Below are 21,542 nucleotides of genomic sequence, written 5' to 3'. Positions count from 1 at the left end.
GTGTTTTTAAGGCACAGTGAGTTAAACTGATGTTTTTGCACTGTTAAGCAGTGAATCATGCAAACTGTTTTTGCTTGAATTTCAGGTTAAACTACATCAATATACCAGAAACTGGCTTACGTTTAACATTTAATTCAGGCCAATTATGTCAATCTTTTCTGTATATATCCTCAAAATAAGGACTTCAAGTAATTTTGTAAGATCTCATTAATGTGAACAGTAGCAAAAACAAGTTTCTCATGAACATATTTTTGCGGTTTGGTCATTTTGCACTCACCCTTTCATGTGACGTAAAAGCTGGGTCATAATACTGTGGATCAAAAATAAGTGAAGACATACAGACCTCCCCTTAATGTAAAAAGAACACATTTTTGGGTTATACCGAGCAAAGTCCTCTGGTGGTTTATCCCCCAAAAGGAGCTTTTGAGTTCAGCAGAAGAAGAAAAAATCTAAAAGTGCTGCTGACCTGGTTGTGGTCCGGTGTCACAAAATGATGGCATTTTGTGGCCCAACCTGTGTTGTTATTATTTTTAAGTTTTAAAAAAAAGTTTTCCAGTTACTTTGGTACTACAAGTGTTACACGATTAATACAAACAAATCACAAATATTTTAAGAAGTGAAATAAAAATAAAAACTACACTTAAAGGTCCTTATTCTTTTAAAAATGTTATAAAAACTTCATGCTTCTGACTTAATTTCCAAGGAGATAAACTAAAGCTGTATCTGTGCTGTCTGTGGTTTTAGTCTGATACCACTTTGTAACAGCAGATGCTGCAGTGAGTCTGTAATTTTTATTTAAGGAGCTCATTAAAAACACGTTCATTGATGGTGGTGCCCTGGAGAAATGAAATACCTCTTGAGAAAACTAGCTTCAAGCTAAAACAAATAAAAGAAAGAAATGCCTAACAGTAACAGCTGGTAACGTCTCAGTAAACACGGTAAAACGCTGCCCTCTGGTGGGAAAAGTTTGAATTACATTCTGCACTGATTAAAATAAATAAAAGTCACATCATGACACCAAGTCGTTTAAACTTCATGGATAACAAGTTGGATCCAGAAACCATTTTGAACCCATGACCACCGCTCTCTCCTTGTCCTTCCTGACTCATCTGTCTAGTTTTGCTTTATGCTTGCGTCCTTGGCACTAATAGTGTGAGGTGGTGCCTGCAGGCTAGTCCAGCTCCTTCAGTGCCATCAGAAGGTTTACTCTGTCTTCCAGCTGAGTTTTAAGAGTGTGGAGGAGTTACAAGGAGAGCCGGACAGGGCCATAGAAGGTCATCAGCCCAGCAGTGGGATGGGTATCTGCTCCTTTGTGCCAGGTCCGAAAGCAGGAGCACTGCCAGAGCCCTACAAACTGACCTCCAGCTGACAACCTTTAGTGAGGTCTGTGCTCACAGCTCAGCGTCGTGAAGCTCGCCAGGCAGGTCCACAGCTGGAGTCCTGCCACAGTACCAGATATTTGCCCTAAACAATTTGAAGAACACAGCTTAGAATGTTTTCTTTAAAAAATTTTAAAAAAAACCCTAAAAAAGGCAAATCTGAGGTGTGTGGGGCTTTTTTAAACTGGGATAATTTGATAACAAAATTCAGGCAAACTCTGATGATTGTGTCAACAGACGCCGATTGTGTCAACAGTTTCTTTTTTTAATTCTAAATTGTCAACAAAATCAGGCAGACGAGCTGACAATGAGAAGCAGACACCAAACAGACTGGAGGGTGGAGGTGTGTCCGGGTAAACAACTCTAACCACCCTGCAGTGTCACGCTGTCTGTCTACAGCAGGTAAATATAGTAACTGGTGTCAGATCCCCGTCCTCTCAGCCAGAGTGTTGTAGCTGCACAGAGGAAACATGACAGGCCCTGAGCCTGAGCTTTGCAGGATTGTCACACATGTGAAACGTCTCTGATGCAGATGTGTTAATCTGGTGAGTAAATCGCATGTGTGTATTTGGAGTCATGCTATATGAACATATTGTTGAAGGACACAGAAGCTGTGGAGCTTTATCGAGAGAACCCGTGTGGACATAAAGATCTGGTTTCACAGACCTCCTCCTTCTCCTTCTGCCAGCTTTCAGCAACAACAACTTTGAATCTGCAGGGACTCAGCCAACCCAACACCAAACCACAAGGTAAAGGAAACAGGTGACATCTGATCTGTCACCATCTGATTTCAACTAATAAGGTCCAAGTAATGTAAAAGCAATCACTGTGAGCCAAGAACGCTTGCTTCACACTGTAGTACACATTCAGTTCCAGGCTGTTGTTTCAACTCTTGGCTCTCTATGATGTCACAAAGAGCGGGCATCCCTAATATGCTCATCGCAGACACTTCAGCCCTCGTTCACATGCTGTGGCTTTTAAACGTAACATTAATGAGGAGCAGCCAATCAGTAGAAACTTGGCTTAAAAGTGGGAAGAGCTAAAATAACTTGTTTCGGTCAGGTGATGACTGGAGTGGATGCACTGAGGCCCAGAAAAGGCTAAACAAAGATTATTTTGATCTGTGAGTAGAGTCCAGAAATAACAATGTGTCTGAAAAGGAGCATGTGTTGAGTAGCACCAATTTTCAGCTCTCATGTGACTCAGAAACAAACAAATAAAAAGGAAGGAAATCTGTGTTCCTGAGGACACAGAGGATTATTTTGAACTTTCAAGAACTTCCAGGAATAAAAACACAGACCTGGAACAATCACTCCACAGCACTTCCTGCTGCTTTTTGTTCTGAGTATTTTTCTTAGATAAGAACCTTTAATTTTAGACCACATCAGTGGTCCCACCTTGTAGCTTTATGACTATAATGTTTTTTCTCCCATATTGTAACAATTTAGTCACTGAAACTCTGAATATTTTTTCTTGGAATATTAGCCTCCACAGCTCCAATATTATTTTCTTTTACCTGCAATAACCTCCAAAAAGTTCCATTGTATCACATCATTGAATCTCAGTGCTCCTGGGCTCAGGCATATTTTTGCCTTTTACAAACAAAAAACAAAAAACTGGGACTAACACAGGGTGAAGACAATAATAAAATATAAGACATTTAGCTGTGCCTCAGGTGGTAGCGTGGGTCATCTACCAATTGGAAGGTCAGTGGTTCAGTGGTTCCTCCAGCTGTGTACCAAAGTGTCCCTGGGCAAGATGCTGAACCCTAAGTTGCCCTGATGCATTAATCAGACAATTAGAAAGCACTCAGACATAGATAAAAGTGCTGTATGATCGGATGAATGAGCGCTCCAGTAAAAAGTACATTGAGTGCTCCGCTGAGTAGAAAGGTACTATATAAATACCATAAATTCCATTTAGCTCACAGACAGACAAAAGCAGGATTCTCAGAAGACAAAATCAATAATTAAACTGAACGTTGAGGCCAAACAAAACAAGAAAAATGTAAGGGAAAACTGAGTTAAAATAACTTTTTGTGGAGAAAAACTCCAGATCAGCCACAGCAGTCGTACCATAAAATCACTGAGATTTATCAGTTTCTCCTTGTGCAGCCACATGCTGCATGAATAAGCAAGCATACAGCTGTTGCTAATAAACAGAAAGGTGAGTGTATGTGAAAGGTTAACACTGTGAAAAAGCTTTAATTTGACAGTAGACAGATGGATGACCTTCAATAAAAGGTCCACAGCTTGAGTCGAATCTTGCATGTTTTAAATGTAAATGATGATTTTTATTTTTTTGGATTATTTTACAAAATCAAAGAGCAAAGTGTTTGCTTCTAAATTTCTTGCACTGGTTTCACAGATTAAGTAATCTGATTAAGTTCTCAGAAAAGTCAGCTAGATCCAAGGTCTCCTTAGAGCCGTGGCCACTGGCTCGTCTTTGGTGTCTGGAATGACCTGTGTAGGTTTCTTTCCATTAACATGAACATATGACCTCTTTAACTCAGCAGCCCGGTTTCAACATCAGAAAGTAGAGATTGATTAAACGCTGACCCGATTTAAATACGCAGGTTTCACCTGGTCTGACCGCGATCATTTATTCTGGCATCATGGAGCTTGATCGGTTCGGCATTCACGATGAGGATGATGACGACGATGCAGCCACTCAGTACATGATTGAACAGAGTCTGCTGGAGAGCAACAAGCAGAAGGAGATGCACAAAAGCGCCACAACGCAGGAGGACAGGAGGTCAGTCCAGCAGATACCTGGAAAAATCAGATGTTTGCCACGTTTTAAGGAACTTGTTGTGCTCATATTCAGCTTCAGTTTTTTATTTTTGGAATCCTTTATATGCATGATTCACTCTTTAAAATAATACTGAACCATTGTGCAGCCCCTCAGTTTGCTTTCTGTTTGAAACAAATTTGTTTAAGCAGCTTTCTTGTGATTGATATGTGACCATATTCAAGATCTGCTCTCTTTGACATCACATAGCGCCAGTAAAAGATGGAAAACAGATGGAAACTGAGTGTGGTGGGGGTTTTGTTTTGTTTCGTTCTGTTTTTTCTTTCCAGCAGCTCAGAATCTGCAGACATCAGCAAGATCTTCACTGCTATTAGACAAGGTGAGACAAGATGAACACTTCTGGTTTTATTGTTAAATAATAAAAATAAGCTAAAGCTTTGTTTTCTTTTTCAGAAATGAAATAAGAAAAAGACTTTGACATAATGCAGTCTAGCATGTGACTGCTTGAACAACATCAGTGAGCTTAGTTCTTATGCTAAGAATTTGCATCTTCTTCCCTGGCACATAAAAAAACATGTGCCACATCCTCTCCTCACCTCCTGCCTACAGGCCATCACCACTTGGATGACGCTCAATCAGCCCAGTCGCAATAAAAGTCAAGTTATTCTCATTAGCTTTGAGGTCTCACTTTCCAACATACACCCTTTTGTTGTCTGTATGGATTGTTGTCAGTTCCATATTTCCCATAATGTTAAAAGTCTCTGAATCATCTTGTCTGCTGATCATTTTACACCTATCCATCCTATCTGGCTTCATGGACTCCCCATTCCCCAACATACCAAGTATCCACCTTTCAGTGATTTGGCTCCTGCATATCTTCATCCATAAACTCCTTTCTGTTTCCTACGCTCAGCTTCAGCTCTTCTCCTGACTCCTCCTTCTTGCTTCAGACCCAACACAACCTTCTGCACATCGTCTTTAGAACTTATTACCACTTATTACTTATTACCACTTACCATCTGTTTTTAATCATTTTCCCTGTATTTTAAACCTGTTTTAATACTGTCCTTGTTGTTAATTTGGTGCTGCAGATGACTTTGAGTGCTTTAAAGGCACCAGCATTGTTGTTTTGTTCTTCTTCTTCATTTTTCTTTCTATGAGGACATATATTTGTTGAACCACTGTATGCTTCACATAAAACAACAAAAAGTGGTTCTGATGTTTACATGCTGCAGACTGAGATTCTGTACAAATGTCCATCCTTGCAGGTAATGAGAAGCTCCTGAAGGATCTGTGTGTCAGACAGAAAGAGAGCTTTTCACTGGCAGACAGCAGACGCTGGACGCCTCTCCACGAAGCAGCATCTCAGAGCAACCAGAGCATCCTGGAGCTCACGTACAAAGGTTTGTGTCAGCTTCAGTGTTTCTGTGCAGATGTGTGGTAAGTGATGATGGCCTTTATGTAAACTAATCTGGCACCTGTTTTCCAGCTTCAGGCCCAGACTCAGTGAAGTGTTGCACGCTGCGAGGTCAGACTCCACTCTTCCTCGCAGTAGAACATGGTCTTATAGAAAATGCCTCCTTCCTCCTCAAACATGGAGCCAGCCCAGACATCCAGGATGACAACCAGGACTTACCGCTATTTGTGGGTAAGATGCATGGCATTTCCAGACTTCAATACCAAGAGCTAACACTGATTCAGACTCTAACTCACAGCTTTTTCTGTGATGTTTGTTGTTGTCCGATTCTGCCTGTCTGCAGCGATACGCTTAGACCGCCTGGACTTGGTGAAGCTCCTGCTCCTGCGTGGCTCCAACGTGCACCAGGAGGGTTGCCACGGCCGTCGGCCCCTCCACGAGGCCTCACGGTTCGGCAGAACGGAGATGGTAAAGGTACTGCTGGAGGCCGGAGCGAGGCCCGACCCCCGCAGCCACTATGGCCTCACGCCACTGGCTCTAGCAGCTCAGGAAGGTCACCTAGAGGTGGTGCAGATTCTGCTGAAGAAAGGTGATAGAAGCTTCAACTAGATAATGGTCCATTAGATGCTAGAAAGTCTCGGTCAGAGTTAGATTCAGCTGAGAAAGAAACTAATCTTGGGTTAAAGAGAAGAAAACACACCACGGCTTTAAAAGCATGTTGCTTGTCCTGCAGGTGCTGACGTCTTCTCTCAGGCACAGGACGAGGCATCTATCATGTATGAAGCATCAGCGTCTGGTAATCCAGCCGTCATCAGCCTCCTGCTGGAATATGGTGCCGATGCCAACGTTGCCAAACACACGGGACACATGCCAATCCACCGTGTCGCTCACCGAGGACACCTGGAGTAAGTGTTCAAACTTCTTCTGAAAACATTTAATAAAGCATGCATTTCTGATTATGTAAGCAAAAACCATCTCAGGGTTTCCACATTACAAAGAAATGCTGCTATAAATTATCATAGAAACCACACCTAAGATATAAATCCTTAAAACTATAGAAAAAGTACTGGCACCTCATTGTCTCATTATTGAAAAAACTAAAATAATTTATTAATTCACAGAAAAACAAAAACAAGAAACACAGGAAAGTAGAACCAAACTCACATGAGACAAAAGACTATCAAAATAAGACAGGAAATAACACAAAGACAAGACTGGAGGGACAGAATGGGAACACCTAATGGGGTTATTAAAAACGTATTATCAACTGAAGCAATCAGGCAACTAAAGGAACAGAAACGGGATCAACACAAACCCCAGGAATGTAAACGGAACACCATAAACAGAAGACTAAATAACACAGGATACAGAACCAAAATACATGATTATGAAAAATACAAAACAAGACAATCCATAAACATCCCCAAAACTTATTTTACTCAGACTGAAGGTTAATGCAGTTATCAGCAACGGTCAGAGAACAGAACAAAAGGCATCATTGGAGTTGTACGAACAGAGTTTTTACCATATTTGCATGTGTGTTTAGACATGTTTCAGTAAATCGCTGCACCTGTTTCTCATTTTAGCAGGTTATGGTAAAGAAGTGAGTGGTGGCTCAAGTCTTTTGCACACTACTGAATGTCACTTTAATTTGAACTTGGCGAATAAATCAACAAGCATGAAAAATGTGTATCTTTGTGTGTTTGCTGTCAGAGCTCTGCAACTACTGCTTCCTGTCACCTCTATGGGGGACATAAATGACAGTGGGATGAGTCCCCTTCACTCAGCTGCTGCGGGAGGACACACAAACTGCATCAAGGTGTGTGTGTGTGTGTGTGTGTGTTTATGGGTGTTTCTATAATCAATAAAAGTAGGTGTAAGCAGCATGTGTTTGTTGCTCTACCATTTAAATAGAGAGATTTCTCCTAAATGAGGGATTGTTGGTGACAATATAACAAAGCAACTTCATTTCATAGTGTGAAATGTCTGGGTCTGTTGGGGCTAAATCATCACGTTAGAATGACTTCTTTTTATTACTCATGCAAAAGTTCCCAGTTTAGATGTTCCCTCATCTTCAAACTCCTATCAGGTATTGCTGGATGCAGGATACGACCCCAACTACATGCTCCACCCCTGGGTTCGCCGCAGCTACGATGATGAGAGGAAGTCAGCTCTTTTCTTTGCCGTCTCTAATAATGATATGCCATCAGCAAAATTGCTGCTGGAGGCCGGAGCCATGACCAACCAGGACCCGGTCAAATGTCTGCAGGTACAAATGTGAGCACAGGTGCTGATCTCAGGGGTGGGGTGGCGGGCATGTGCCCTCCACATGCATTTTTTCACAAATTAAAACATCAAAGAAGCAGCAGAATACCAGTGTGTGTTTATCATGTGGGTTCTTTACATTAGAAAAGGCATTTCCATTATAAATTTATGCAGAAAATGAACACATTTGCCAGAAATTTATGACACTGACTATCTGAGGATTAAAATTTCCTCCTGGGTTGACACCCAGATATCTCACCTAATGTTCTTCCCTAATATGCAAGCAAAACCTCAATTTGTGTTTCCTTAAAGGTTTGGTACAATGTCCTGAGCTGGGTGGTTGAATCTGGGTCTGTTCATCAGGAAAAAAAATAATACCACTGTTTATGATTCAGTATTCTGTTTTTTAAGGTTGCACTGCGCATGGGCAACTATGAGTTGATGGACCTGTTGCTGCGGTTCGGAGCCAACGTCAACTATTACGCCAGGATAAACACGACTCACTTCCCGTCAGCGCTGCAGTACGCTTTCAAAGACGAGGTGAGCCACAGTCTTTATTCAGTACATCTCTACTGCAGATTCAACAGCTTCACTCATTTTATTGTGTTTTCATGTCATGTGTGTCAGGTGATTCTCAGGATGCTCTGTAACTATGGTTACAATGTGGAGCGCTGCTTTGACTGTCCCTATGGAAACAAACCCCACATCCCTGAAGACTATGAGGGATGGAGCGACAGCGTGATCAAAGACACTATGGTAATATAAAAGGTGACATGTAGGCTGTACATAAAAGATGGAAGTAAAACCTGCATGTTTCTCTAGGTGACCCAAGATATTTAAAAGTCTCACCACCAAAATAGTGCTATGATCAGTCAAAGTCATCACCAGTTTTAAATGAGATAAAGGTTTCTGACACAACTTCACCTACTAGTTGTGAGAAGTTTATACATACATCATGGGAATGAATGCCATGGTAATTTCAAGCTTTTCATGATTTCTTTGAACTGTTGTTTTTCCAGGGTGGAATGATTGTACGGCATAAGTCTTTAATGACTTAAAAAAACTGAATTAGGTGCACAAGTTTGAATTCATTTTGGATTTTCTCTTATCCACACAGGGTCGAAGTACACATACAGATTTGAAGCTTCATGTTAACCCACTTCATCCATCCCAAAACCAGTTCTGATGTGTGTTTGGGATTATTGTCCTTTTGGAAGACTCAATTATGTCCAAGTTTCAACCATCTAGCTCTGTATTGAAGAGTGTGAAAGTATTTTTCCCTCTTTATTAATCTATCCAACAGTCCCAAACCATAAAACTTTTCTCCACAAGGTATTTAGCTTGTCCATGTGGGTAGATACAAATTTCAGTTGAGCTTGAAAGTGTCAATTTTGGCGCAGGGGTTTCTTTCTTGGTTGACAACCTGTCAGCCCATAATTATTTAAAACTCACTTCCCTGTGGACATTCACGCTAATGTTCTAGCAGTTTTCAGTTCATGGCAGTCTTGAGCCCAGGTGGGCAGCTTGCGTAGGGGAGAGCAGTGTACCATGACTTATGAGATGAATCATCAATTTGAAAATCATGAACACATTTAATGATGACTATTTAAATGACCATGATTTTTACAATCTACAGTAGTTAGTTAACACAATAAAACAAGTCTTTGAGCTTTTCATGTGTTTTAAAACTGTTTTTTTAGATACCTGGAATGTAAATGTGCCTGTCTTTAAGCCACTTTGGTCAAGTTTTGTTCAATGAGCTCTAGACTATAAATAAAATAGACGTGACACTTTTCTCTAAAAGGACAGACATTTTAAGGTATATTTTAAAGTATACCCCACACATGTCGTTTTTGAGTGCTGTCTGCAATATATTGCTGATGACCTAAGGCAATAGGCTAAAACGCATGTCAATCAATAAAGTTGTTCTTTATACTACAAGCTGCTGGAACTTCAGCCTCTTTATCATCAGTGAAAACCCCAACCCCAAGCAACTACTAGGTCTATATGTAGATTTTTTTGTTTGTTTAATTGTTCTCCAAGGACACATAAAACGATCAGGAACATGGTACTTTCCACAAAAAGCCAATTTTTCCTTTCTCCAGATCACGGGTTTAAGGTAATCATGACTCAGACTCAGAAGGCAAACCTTCTCTGTTTGTTTTCAGTGATAAAATAAAAGCTCTTTCGTTTGTCTGTCAGCGCAGTTCTGCGAGGTGATCACAGTTTCCTGGCTGAAACACCTGTCGGGCCACGTGGTTCGTGTCCTGCTGGATTACGTGGATCACGTGACCATGTGTTCCAAACTGAAGGCGGTTCTGATGGAGCAGAAGCAGTGGCCGGACATCTGCAGACTGCAAGGTGACTGAAATTAGATGTTGTCTCTTAGCTCAGAGGGAAAATCCTGAACTCACCGATGGCCTTCACTTCCTCCGCTGCTCTCTCAGAAAACACCCGCTGCCTGCAGCATCTCTGCCGCCTGCGAATCCGCCGGAGCCTCGGCCGCCTCCGTCTCCGGTCCCAGGTCTTCATGAGCTACGTGCCGCTGCCGGAGCGGCTGAAGGACTACATCCTGTACCGGGAGTACAACCTGCTGCGGGGCCGGTGGGGCGGCAATCCGGGATGATAATTTAGAGGCTAAAAGAGGAGCGTGTTAGGCTGACATACAAATGTGCATATTTTTATTTCACAAAGAAAATGGGGGAAATTAAGGAGCATGCAAAACATGTGTTTTTTGGTAGAGTTCGTAAACACGACAGCTCGAAAAGATAGATTGATGTGAAGGTCAAAGGCAACAATTAGGAAATGATGCTGGTGTATTCTAAATATGACGTGTGCGTGTCCAACGTGTCCAACTGTGCGAATATGTTATTGTACACATGCATATTTCTTTTAAATAAACTGTTGCCGATATGCAACAGTTAAAAACTAACAACCTGATTACCCCACATACATATTTAATGAGTTTTTTTTATTCAGAAGTACCACTGCAGGACTTGGTTGTGCATTAGCAACTAAAACTTAATTTGAGCCTGAGAGGGTTATAAATACAAATAATAAAAAAACAAATGTTTTCTACATCAAAGAAACTATAATGTATTATTAAGTCATTTTATAATCATTGTATTTAAGTTTACGTTAGAAAAAAATCAAGCACCATCTTGTTTTTGTAAGGTTATTTATTTTGGAAAATGTGGTATCTGCTAAAGAAAGGTGTGATGCGGGTCCCCATTGTCTTTACTGATGTCTTTACTGATGCCCTGTCAGTCTGCCCCAGGGCAGCTGTGGCTACAACTGTAGCTTGCCTCCACCAGTGTGTGAATGTGTGTGTGTGAATGGGTGGATGACTGGGTGTGTAAAGCGCTTTGGGGTCCCTAGGGGGAACTAGTAAAAAGCGCTATACAAATACAGGCCATTTACCATTTACACAGGTGTACAGTAAGGTTAGAGATCTGTAGGCTATTGTATTGATAAAACAGCAGTTTCCACAGTGTTTTTAATTAGTTTTAATATTTTTGAATATCCAAATAATGTGCGGGACTATACAAACACATTACCACATGTCCTGGATATTTACGTTATAATAGCCTGCTAATAGCCCGTCAATATAACATTACATGTTTTATACACATATTGCTTTAAATTGCTAAGTGTAAATGTATAAAATGTGATGTAACAACATAAAATTGATGTCAGTATTCAACGTGGTGATTTATGACAACGACAGCAAAAATAAACATAATAATGCTGTAATTTGAAAATCTGGTGAAATAAACTGAGTCAGACTGAAGTCAGAGATTATATTTTGAAAGGTTTGAGAAAAGACTTGATAAAAACTTTCCATAAGCGGTCTGAGGTCGGTTGAAGGACCTTATGTAACAGCACATGTGGAGTAGAGGTGACAGGATGTCTCAGAGGTCACAGAGACCAGCACCTGGGATAACCCCTGCTGAGGTGCTTTGATGAGAAAAGTCTCTCACTTCAGTTAAGAGATTTTCCCGCTTTTTTTGGAAAGTCTATGTCACACCAGGGGGAAAAAAAGTCTCATCTAAAGACTGCTGCTGAGTTTGAAGCATCAACACAGGTTTAACTGTAAAAGTTTGGCTGCACAGCTTCTGGACCTGAGAAGTGAAGACTTCTAGTACCCTAAAACTAAAGCTGTATTATGTTTAATGGCCAGCAGACTTCCCAGCAATCAGTGTAAGTTTCAAGTTTAAAACTTGATTAACACAAAATGATGTTTATTGTAAATAATGGTATCATCCAGAGTAATATTGCCTTAAAGCGGGATAATCTTTAAGCCTTAACTGCAGACCGGTTGCAGACACCCCTGGAGATTTCCGGCTGAGGCGCACACACAGTTGGTGCCCTGTTATGTAAATCATCAATCCTCACACCCACAATCTGATGACAAAATTTAAATCATGCAGGTCAAGAGGGCCTTTGCGTACTTGTGGATGTGTAAAGTCCAAGCTTCAGGGTGTGGCTATCTCGAGCATAACAGACCTGATGACATGCTTATGGGTGAATTACATATCTCTATATATTTTTTCCTTGTATTATTGCTGGCTGTAAGCAATTTTAGTGTTTTGAATAGGAACAGTGCATGAAAATATATTTTAAGGGTTATGTATGAAATTACATGTGTCGCATCACAATGGCTATGTCCAGCTTTCAAATACAGCTTATATAAATGCAATCGAATATAATATCAAATTAAAAAAGAAAATATTTCTAAATATTAAGCTGCAAATATGTGAAATTTAATTTTTCTGAGTGCCACTATTTGATTACATTTTATTTTTTAAGTTAAAGCTCAAAACGGTCACCTCAGGGTGTTTTATTCATATCCAACAATATTAGAGACTACTTTAATCTGACAACATTTGCACTCAGAGATGCTCTTCTGCATACCTTGGTTGAAATGAGTGATTGTTTGAGTTAATTTTGCTTTGCTAGCAGCGCCACAATTCTCGGTTTTCCTTTCATCAAGAAGACATATTCTCCCAGAGGACTGTCGCTCACTGGATATTTTCTCTTTTTTGGCCCATTCTCTGTAAACCCTGCAGATCAGAAGTTTCTGAAATACTGTCTAGCATCAATAACTATACCATGTTCAAAATCATTTACATCACCTTTTGTGCAGATTTTACCTTCAGTGGGTAGTCTGGAGCATGTCTACATGCCTCTGACTGGTTAGCGGCTAAACAGGTGTACCTAATTAAGTATGTAAATGGAGAAATCTTGCTTTCAGTTGTGGTACATTTATTTTTGGGGGGAGCGGTTCTCTGATGTTTGCAGACAATTTGAAGGTTTCTCTCGTTTCTCCATTTCATGCCTTCTTACCCGCTCTGCCCTTCTGCCTGTGACCTGAAAATCGATCTCAAGTACATGATTTTAAAGCAAGTTTTAGCTTCTAAAATGCACCAATAGAAGAGAAGACGCACAGGTGCATCTTTTGCTGGAGTGTTTTTACCCTCCATGTTTACAAGAGCAGTGGCACAGTTGGAATGTACAAAGCATGATGAAAGGAGGACTCTTACCCTGCATTTTATTCTACTTACAAATTTAATTAAAAGCAGGGCTAAATATAAGAGTTATATAGGAACATTGTTGCACTCAAACACTGTAGTTGGCCTGCACTAAACACCATTATTTGACATAATTTTCAAAAAAAGAGCTTCAAAGTAAGGAATTCGCTTCAAAACTCCAAGTGTTGAAGCAAGGTGTTAGGCCTTACTGTAGTTGTGGAGATTTTTCCTTTAATTTGTCATTTTTGTGTGTAAAACAGACAGAATATTGCTTTTCAGCCACGTCAGCCTGCCCAGTTCTCTATTTTCCATGACTATCAACAGACTCAACACAACCACTAAAGCTTTTCATTAAATCCCCACTTTTGATTGTTTTTCTTTTTTGGGTCTCATTTATTTAAAGCGCCTGTTGCCTCAACTCCTGTTTTCTTTTTACTCTTCCTCCCCTGCTTTCAAGTCCAGGCGGAGGAAATAAGATTTGAGAGGATGAATTGTGGATAAACTGTGACTGGAGGGCATTAAAGTGTGTTTGTGATCCTGGTCCCAAATGCCCAGAGGTGAATTTTTTCCGTGATTGTTCACTCTGAACTCAGACACTGGATGACGTGAGTCTTTACTGTACTGAGTCTTTTAATTCTGACACCCCCCCCCCCCCCCCCCCCCCCGTGCTTTCAGGAATCACAACACAAGCCCAAAAGCTTCTGGAAAGATTTAATCTCACTTATTTTCACTGTTCTAAACAAACAGTCAGGACGATGGCAGAGGCAGAGAATGCTGCTAAACAAGTCCGATCAATCACTGAGGCTAATATCCATGATGAAATCTCATGATCTTAGAGGATGCGTGGACCCATCGCCGCTTGAGACTCAGAGACGACTGCAACGAGGGCGGTCTGATGTGGTGGTGAAAACAGACTCAAACAGGAGGGCATTAATGTGCATGCAGTTCTTCACCAGCTCCCTTAACATGAAGTGAAACAAACCGAAGATGGCTCTAACGCTCTCTCACACACACACACACACACACACACACACACACACACACACACACACACACACACACACACACACACACACACACACACACACACACACACACACACACACACACACACACACACACACACACACACACACACACACACACACACACACAGCTGAGCGTCCCACAAACAGCTCAGGAGCTCAGCGAGCCGACTCAAGTCTGAAATCTGGTAAATAAATCAGACTTCAGCTGGCTCCAAAAACACTGTTAACGATGCTCCCAACGTCTCTCTCTCACACACACACACACACACACACACACACACACACACACACACACACACACACACACACAAAGACACACACACACACATCTCAGAGTCACTAAATGTCTTTAAACTTTTATACATTGAGAGGGGGTGGGGGAGCCATGTAAAAGACAAGAACATGTACCCACAGATTTTAGGTAAAGGCAGGATAAAAAAATAAATTATCACCATCATAAACCAAAAATACAATATTCATATTTGCTCTCTCTCTCTTTCCAGCTCCTGGGGTTAAGTTCCTGTGGCTGTCCAGCAGGGGGCGGTGCTGCATGAAGCCCAGCCTCAGGTACCAGTTGGAGAAACATAAATGGACAAATACGATTGGCTATCGGTAGCCCAATCAGAGGGAATAAATATATATATATATTTTTTTTTAATATTATTTTTGAGGCAGAGCTGGGTGATAATTCAGTGTTTTCATCTATAAAAATATTTTTTATAGAATAAAAGCTTCAAAAATAAAAGTTGAACAAACTAAGAGCTCAATGAACATGAATTTAATACTTCTGTGTGATTTTGCTTGTTTTCTGTGTTATGAAATACAGAAGGGTGACAAATTAAAGGACAACCTCACCAAATCTCACTCACCAGATCTTGTAGGTGTGCATATTTTTCCTTTTATCTGTCACTCATCTGTGTATAATATATGCTGAATATGGTTATTCAGCCACATCACCCAGCCCCAACTTAAAGAATTAGGCTGTTGTCATTCTTTATTTTTCATTATTGTCAACAAATTAGCGAGATTTGTGAAGTTTCTCTTTTTAGAGCAACCAAGCCATGAGCATTAGTTGTTTTTTTTTGCTTTAGCATGTTCAGGCCATCTTAAGTGTTATGTGTTATGAGTAAAAGTTCAAGTCTTGACCCCTTACACACAAGACTTGTCCCTGTGGGGACATCATTTTAGGCAATCAAAAGGTCGTAGGTTTGTATTTAAAACATCAATGAAAAGTTCTTAAAATAAGAAATCAGCAACCCCATCATCTGAGGAAGCTCAAGAATAGCCACTAAACTACTACTACTCCCAAATTTACTATGTTTTTAAGGGGAGGCGTGCAGACACTTGAGTTTTTTCTAAATGTTATTATTGTAACTGGTGTAAACAGCGCTGTTGCTGGGGACGACTCATTTCTAGCTGTAGCTGCAAGGGTGTCAAACATGCAGCCCAGAGGCCAGAACAAGCCCACCAGAAGGCGCAATCTACACCAATTTTACTGCTTTTCCATTGAAACGATAAATAAATCATCTACTCCTGGAGATCTGATGACATGATGTCTGGAAAGTGAAAAATATTTTGTTGTTGTTTACAAAAAAAATTAAAATTAAAAATCTCTAAAACTTTGTGTAAAGAAGTAAAACCAAAAATCACTTATTTTGCTTAAATCATCTCATCTGTTGTCAGAATTGACTTCTTTTGCACTTAAAAAAAAAAGAGGGGGGGGGGGGCTGCAGAAGTGTCTTAGATGTATGGTCTACAGTCAGTCTGGCCCCGGTTGAGATCAAACTGGGCATTATGTGACCCATGAACTAAAATGAGTTTGACACACCTGCTGTTGCGAGTATCAACAGGATAAGGAAGGTGTGTCTCAGTGTTTTGGGTATTTTTTTCATGACATTTGTTGACAATAATAAATTAAGAATACAGATCTGAAGCACCCTTTCAGACACTCACAGACGGAGCGAAAGTCTTGTATGTGACTTTCTTAGTTCAGAGTGCGATTACACTGCTCACAATACTGAGTTTTTCTATGATGCAGTAAACATTGTGTTGTACTTTTAGCTCTCGTCATCATTCTAGTGGGAGTGTTGTAAAGAAACCGTGAGGAACACTCATGTTAAAGCGACACGTGTCTGAAAGGGGCTCAAGCATTACCAACACCAGATTTGGAAAAGTGACACTTATGCTTCCAATAACCCCGAGGATGATTTCACAGGACACCGACTACTCGTGTTTTTCCTGATTCAATCTCCCAAAAAAAAAAAACGAAACAAAAAAAATAATACAAAAACAAAACAAAAATTAAAAGAAAAACAAAAAAATGGCCATACAACATTTTGAAATGCATCTATGCTCTCTCCCTGAAGCCTACTTCTATGTCTCTTTTATTTGGGGGGGGGGGGAGAGAGTTTGCCATCTATTGCTTTCACAGATTCTTGGGTGTTTTTCTGAGCATGAGGTCTGTTCACCTGTCTAGATTTGGTTTCTGTAGAGAAAGAGTGAGGACAAGGAGGTGATGGGAGGTCAGGGAGTGAGGGGAAAAAATGTGTTCAGTGGGAGGTCTGTGGGATTCAGCTGATTGACCAATCAGAGAGGACGCTGTGTCCTGGGATGCTGTCAAACAGCTCCAAAGACAACTGTTCCCAGGATGTGTGTCTGTGAGCGTGTGTGTCCCTCTATCTTTGTGAGGACATCCTTCACATTTTGTTATGGTTAAAGAGCAACTTTGGTTTATTATTTCACTGTGCAGAACGTGTGAGAAGGCAGTTTCAAAACTGAAAGGAGGAAAGAGGAACGTTTCTCATGTTCAGGGGTGTCAAACATCTGTTCCGCACAGAGTATGGACTGCTGTTTAGCTCCAAAATCCTCTACATATGAATATTGTGTATAAAAAAAAATACTGTTAAACTGTAATGCAAATGTAATGTCAAGAAGGACGAAAAACCGATACACACTGTTTAAATTGCACTTATTGTTTAGCTGTAAATGCACGGTTTGAAAAATGTGAGATCAAACTGGGTTGTGCGAACTAAAATGAGTTTGACGCCCCTGCTCTAGTTTCCAGATTTGTACCAAAGGACATTAAGTACTCTGCTATGATCTGGTTTTACCTGTTGCCCCTTTTTTTGTTTTTCAAACTAGTTCACTTACAGATTTTAGGCAAACACAGAGAAACCGTCCTCTTCCAACTATGCACACTCATCATTCTGAAAGTGATGGTAAAATAAACAAAGCTCTATTCAGACTGGACTGTTCTGTAATTTGAATCTTTCCCAGAAAGACGTTCCTGTATTTTAAAGTGGATCTCATCCACAACTTCATTCCTTTTAACTATTTTTAGCCTCCTGAATGACTGAAATGAGACAGACATGTTCCTGCTGACAGTCTTAAATCTCTCCATCAGGAGAAAGCTCAGGAGGTGCTCCACCACATCCTGTAATTTCAAAATGATTAAAATGGCGCCCAGAAAGACAAAAGTTACTTTAAAGATGCGCATGGCGACTACAGGGTTGTCATTTAGCTGTGGTTACGTTCAGGGAATGCATTATGTCAAAGGTCCTCACAAGAATAGAAGCACAAGCTGTGAGTGTATCTGTTGGTTCTCCGTATCATCTTTATTTGGCAGCCATTTTGGCTCCAATGTCCCACTTCCCTGCAGTTGCACGGCAATGTCCTGGAGAATCATGTTCCATATTTACAGCCGATTGTTGCTGGAAACACGGCTAGACAAACTGCACTGACAGCACAACCTGAACTATCTCACAACCAGCTGTGTGTGTGCGTATATGTGTGTGTGTCTGTCTGTCTATGTATGTGTGTGTGTTTATCTTTGTGAGGACCAGTTATACTTTGGGTGTGAGGCTGGTCCGCACTGTGAGACAAACCTTCTCAGGTCCTCACAAAGATACAGAAGTGAGTGATGGAGCTACAGGTTGTCGTCCCGCAGGCTTTCCAGGATCTGGACAAGGCTCTCCAGTCCAAACATGTAGCCCCTGTCTGGCCCATCATGTACGGCTGTGTCACCGCGGAAACCCTTGAAGGTGGAGTGGGCGAAGTCGATCATGCGAACGTCCACCAAGGGGGGCTGCTGGGGCAGGGGAGCGGGAGAGGGGAAGGATCCTAAACTGGGAGCCGACGAGGTGGAGTCTGGATGAGGGTGAGGCGATGGGGGGCGTGGGAGGAAGGAGTGGCAGTCTGACTTAGGGGGCGGGGCTTGTGTGGGAGGATGAGGGGAAGGTGATGGGGAGGCCGGAGCCATCAGTCCAGACCCCTGAGAGGGCAGGGATCCTGTGTCTGGCTTCTGGCTCATGTCTGTTTCACAGGGTGCATCGGAGGCCGGGCCACAGTGGGACTCTGCGGGTGACATGGAGGTCTTCGGTTGCCAGACAGAGGGGCTCTCAGGTTCCTACAGACGAAAAAAAAAAAATCAGGTCAAACAAAGTGAATCAGTTGGAATGAGAACACTTCCAAAATCAAAAAAATTTTGAAGTATAAAAATAGTTATTTCAACATCAGGCGCACCTTTCCCTCATAGATGATGAGCAGCGAGGAAGAGTAGAAGCGATAGGATGCCTGCCTCTCCAGCACCGCTTTCAGGGTGCGAAGCTTATCCAGGATTGGCTCAAAGAGGTCCCGCCTCAGGCCCTTTCCGTTGTGCAGGTACTGGTAGAGGGCCTGGCGGAAGCCTTCAATCGACAGGCCGCGGCCATAGTACTTGTTCCTGCACAGGTAGTGACCGGTGTTCAGCTGGTACACCTGCAGGGACAGGTGGGCAACAGCTCAGTACAACGTAAGTCTGGATTAGATATTAACAGATGTTCCCTTTGATTCAATTTCATCATTATAGCTGGAAAAATATGCATACAACCATTTATAATGTTTATTTACATATTTATTCCTTTCCCTCTAAATATTTCCACTAATTCGTGAAATTGTTAATATTATGATTATTATTAGTAGGACAATTAGAACTAGTGTTCTTTGTTGTCCTAATAACAGCAGACACGTGAGCTTATCTTGCAGAGGTGATAGCAGATTGTGATGATATTGCACCCGCTTCTCCTGCAGTATTCGGTTTGTTGCAGGATCAAACAATAAACTAGTGTGTGTTTATCTTTTTGTTCAGGCTCCTGATGGACCACTGTTCTCATGTGTTCAGCGGTGCGAGTCGTCCTTTGTACCTGCATGCCACACACTCTGACTCCCAGCGTCGCTGAGGTGCTTTGTTCGCATTTCCTTATCTGCCTGGCTGCCTTCTCCTCCGAGGCGTCGTCGCCATGCTGCCGTGTGCCCATCTTCAGGTCCAGGATGCAGGGGTAAGAGAAGTGGTGCACCACGTTCTCTAACAACAGGAACTCTGGTTAAAAAGCTGCAGTTAAGGAGCCAACTGTCCTTGACCTCCACCCTTTTTTATGTTTGATCTCTTGTGCAAAAAGATCAGACAACTACTAAATCTAAAAAACCTAGATGTATGCAAACAAAATACTGTGCACAAACTCAACTGAAAGTTAAAGTCAGTGGGATATGACTGACATTAAGAACCCACCCAGGAAGGGAGAGATTTCCTCTCCTTTCAATCTTGATTTTTCTTCTCCCCAACAGTGCCTTTAATGATTAAAACTAAAACAAAGGCCTTCTGAAAACCTCACTCTTAACAAAAGAAAAGCCTGTCACACTCAAAGATGACAGGCCTGGGCGCTGATCATTTTGGTTATGTGAGTGCTGTTTGTGTCTGTACAGTAAATATGGAGAACCTCTGAGGTGACAGCAGCGTGCTGAATCTGCTTTGACAGAAGACAGATGGAGCTTGTTGAGGACAAAGTGTGTGCTGCTCATTCACTCCCCTCAGCTCTAATATCCAGACAGCTGCAGGCTGCTCTCTTTGAAGCTGCAGATCAAAACATGACCTCTAACCTGATAACCTCCAGCCCTCCTCTTTATTCCCACTCTGGTCTGCACAGACTCTCTCACATTTACATTCGACACTTCCCATTATCTGATGGCCCACAGCTGGTCATTTGTTGTGTGTCATTGCCCCTTTTCTTCTTTTCTACAATGTCTCTGATACATGAAGATGTAAAAAAACAAAAGTAAATCAGCATTTTAAAAATAAAAACAAAACAATAGGTAACAGGCAAAAAAGGTATTTGTGTAGAATGAATAGGTCATGTTCTCCATGTTTAACCAATCAGCATCAAGACCCATCTGGGTAATTTTCAGGGATACTAGGAAGTACTTCCTCTGGCAGACCTCTAAATCATGAGAAAGGTGCCTTTAAAATGTGACAATGTTATTCACTTCACCAATCAATGTTTTTAATATGCTGTGATTGGTTAAATGTACCTTAAGGTACATTCATTAGCTTTTTTTTATCACCACTTAAATGTCAAGTAGTGCTTCCCACCTGTTGGTTTGACCACCCTGGATGGCCAGAAAAAAACAATACTAGAAGTATTTTGGGTCACTGGGAGAAAATACGACATGAAATGAAACTTGAATGAAGTTGAATGAACATGAACATCAGTTTTCAGTTTTCATACCTGACCTCTGCTTCAATAAAACCTATTGTGGATCACAAATAACTGATAAAACTGCAAAAGCTATCATACCCAAAGAGTATGTTTGAGTTAGTAATGATGAGATGTAGAATGAGACGTTTCATACACCCAACTTAAAAATAAACTATGCAGGCATCGATCATATGAAAAACTAACATACGGTATTTTATCTTAATATAATTTTTTGTAATTTTTGTGCACTAGTTTATTACTATTTCCTATGATCATCTTTGAAAACTAGGGCCAATTAAAATGTAATATATTGTCTTAATACACAGATCAGCAGGATAAACAGCAGGACCCTTGGTTACATGAGGTAAATGGACGTCAACATTTTTGGGGAAGGATACTGAAGAGCTTTCGGTCCTTGGACTCAGATCTCATGCGGCTGAGCTGCTGTTTGTGGCAGCGAAGGCTCCAGGGATTGTGGCTGATCTTCTCTGACGTCAAACCGCTGTTCCAGTCCAGCATCTGGAAGGGAACATCTGAGAGGACCTTTGGGTCGAGTCTCGGGCTCTTCAGCTCTGCCAGACTGCAGAGAGGAGAAAGAGGAGGAGAGGGGATCGTTAAAAGCAATGCAGGTGACCCTCTGCTCTGACTGCTGCATCTACTGT

The 21,542-nt window shown here is 41.3% G+C and overlaps 2 protein-coding genes across 5 annotated transcripts in view; one reads left to right on the top strand and one right to left on the bottom strand.

Annotated features, from left to right (window-relative positions):
• The first annotated feature begins 91 nt into the window (after positions 1-91).
• asb14a (ankyrin repeat and SOCS box containing 14a) lies at positions 92-11,602 on the top strand. Of its 3 annotated transcripts, none has more exons than XM_085158649.1 (14): positions 92-1,924; positions 2,068-2,128; positions 3,955-4,133; positions 4,463-4,509; positions 5,399-5,533; positions 5,620-5,778; positions 5,891-6,136; positions 6,281-6,452; positions 7,261-7,366; positions 7,637-7,816; positions 8,224-8,352; positions 8,440-8,568; positions 10,020-10,173; positions 10,260-11,602. In XM_085158649.1, the coding sequence occupies exons 3-14, from the start codon at positions 3,994-3,996 to the stop codon at positions 10,436-10,438; spliced, it is 1,776 nt and encodes a 591-aa protein (XP_085014775.1). In that variant the 5' UTR covers positions 92-1,924; positions 2,068-2,128; positions 3,955-3,993; the 3' UTR covers positions 10,439-11,602. The 3 variants fall into 3 exon arrangements, with proteins under 3 accessions (XP_085014775.1, XP_085014774.1, XP_085014776.1); XM_085158648.1 differs by having other exon boundaries at positions 4,460-4,509; XM_085158650.1 differs by lacking the exon at positions 10,260-11,602 and having other exon boundaries at positions 4,460-4,509; positions 10,015-10,173.
• Positions 11,603-14,037: 2,435 nt separating this feature from the next.
• The window catches only part of ip6k1 (inositol hexakisphosphate kinase 1), a 38,017-nt gene continuing 30,512 nt past the window's right edge, over positions 14,038-21,542 (bottom strand). For both annotated transcript variants that reach the window (XM_085158652.1, XM_085158653.1), the window contains 4 exons: positions 21,279-21,460; positions 19,552-19,727; positions 18,893-19,126; positions 14,038-18,776 (listed from right to left, as the gene is read on the bottom strand). In XM_085158652.1, the coding sequence (XP_085014778.1) occupies positions 18,297-18,776; positions 18,893-19,126; positions 19,552-19,727; positions 21,279-21,460 (1,072 nt within the window). In that variant the 3' untranslated portion in view covers positions 14,038-18,296. The remainder of the gene's footprint in view (positions 18,777-18,892; positions 19,127-19,551; positions 19,728-21,278; positions 21,461-21,542) is intronic.

Source organism: Neolamprologus multifasciatus, chromosome 5 (genome assembly GCF_963576455.1).
Source record: "Neolamprologus multifasciatus chromosome 5, fNeoMul1.2, whole genome shotgun sequence".
In the NCBI taxonomy this organism is placed as follows: domain Eukaryota; kingdom Metazoa; phylum Chordata; class Actinopteri; order Cichliformes; family Cichlidae; genus Neolamprologus; species Neolamprologus multifasciatus.
Note: the sequence above shows the minus strand (reverse complement) of the source record. Positions and strands in the feature narration are given on the sequence as shown.

Coding starts and splice junctions, on each gene's coding strand:
- asb14a (XM_085158648.1), top strand. CDS start 3,994: ATGGAGCTTGATCGGTTCGGCATTCACGATGAGGATGATGACGACGAT. Junction 4,134..4,459: donor ACAACGCAGGAGGACAGGAG/GTCAGTCCAGCA, acceptor TTTTCTTTCCAG/CAGCTCAGAATCTGCAGACA. Junction 8,569..10,019: donor GCGTGATCAAAGACACTATG/GTAATATAAAAG, acceptor CTGTCAGCGCAG/TTCTGCGAGGTGATCACAGT.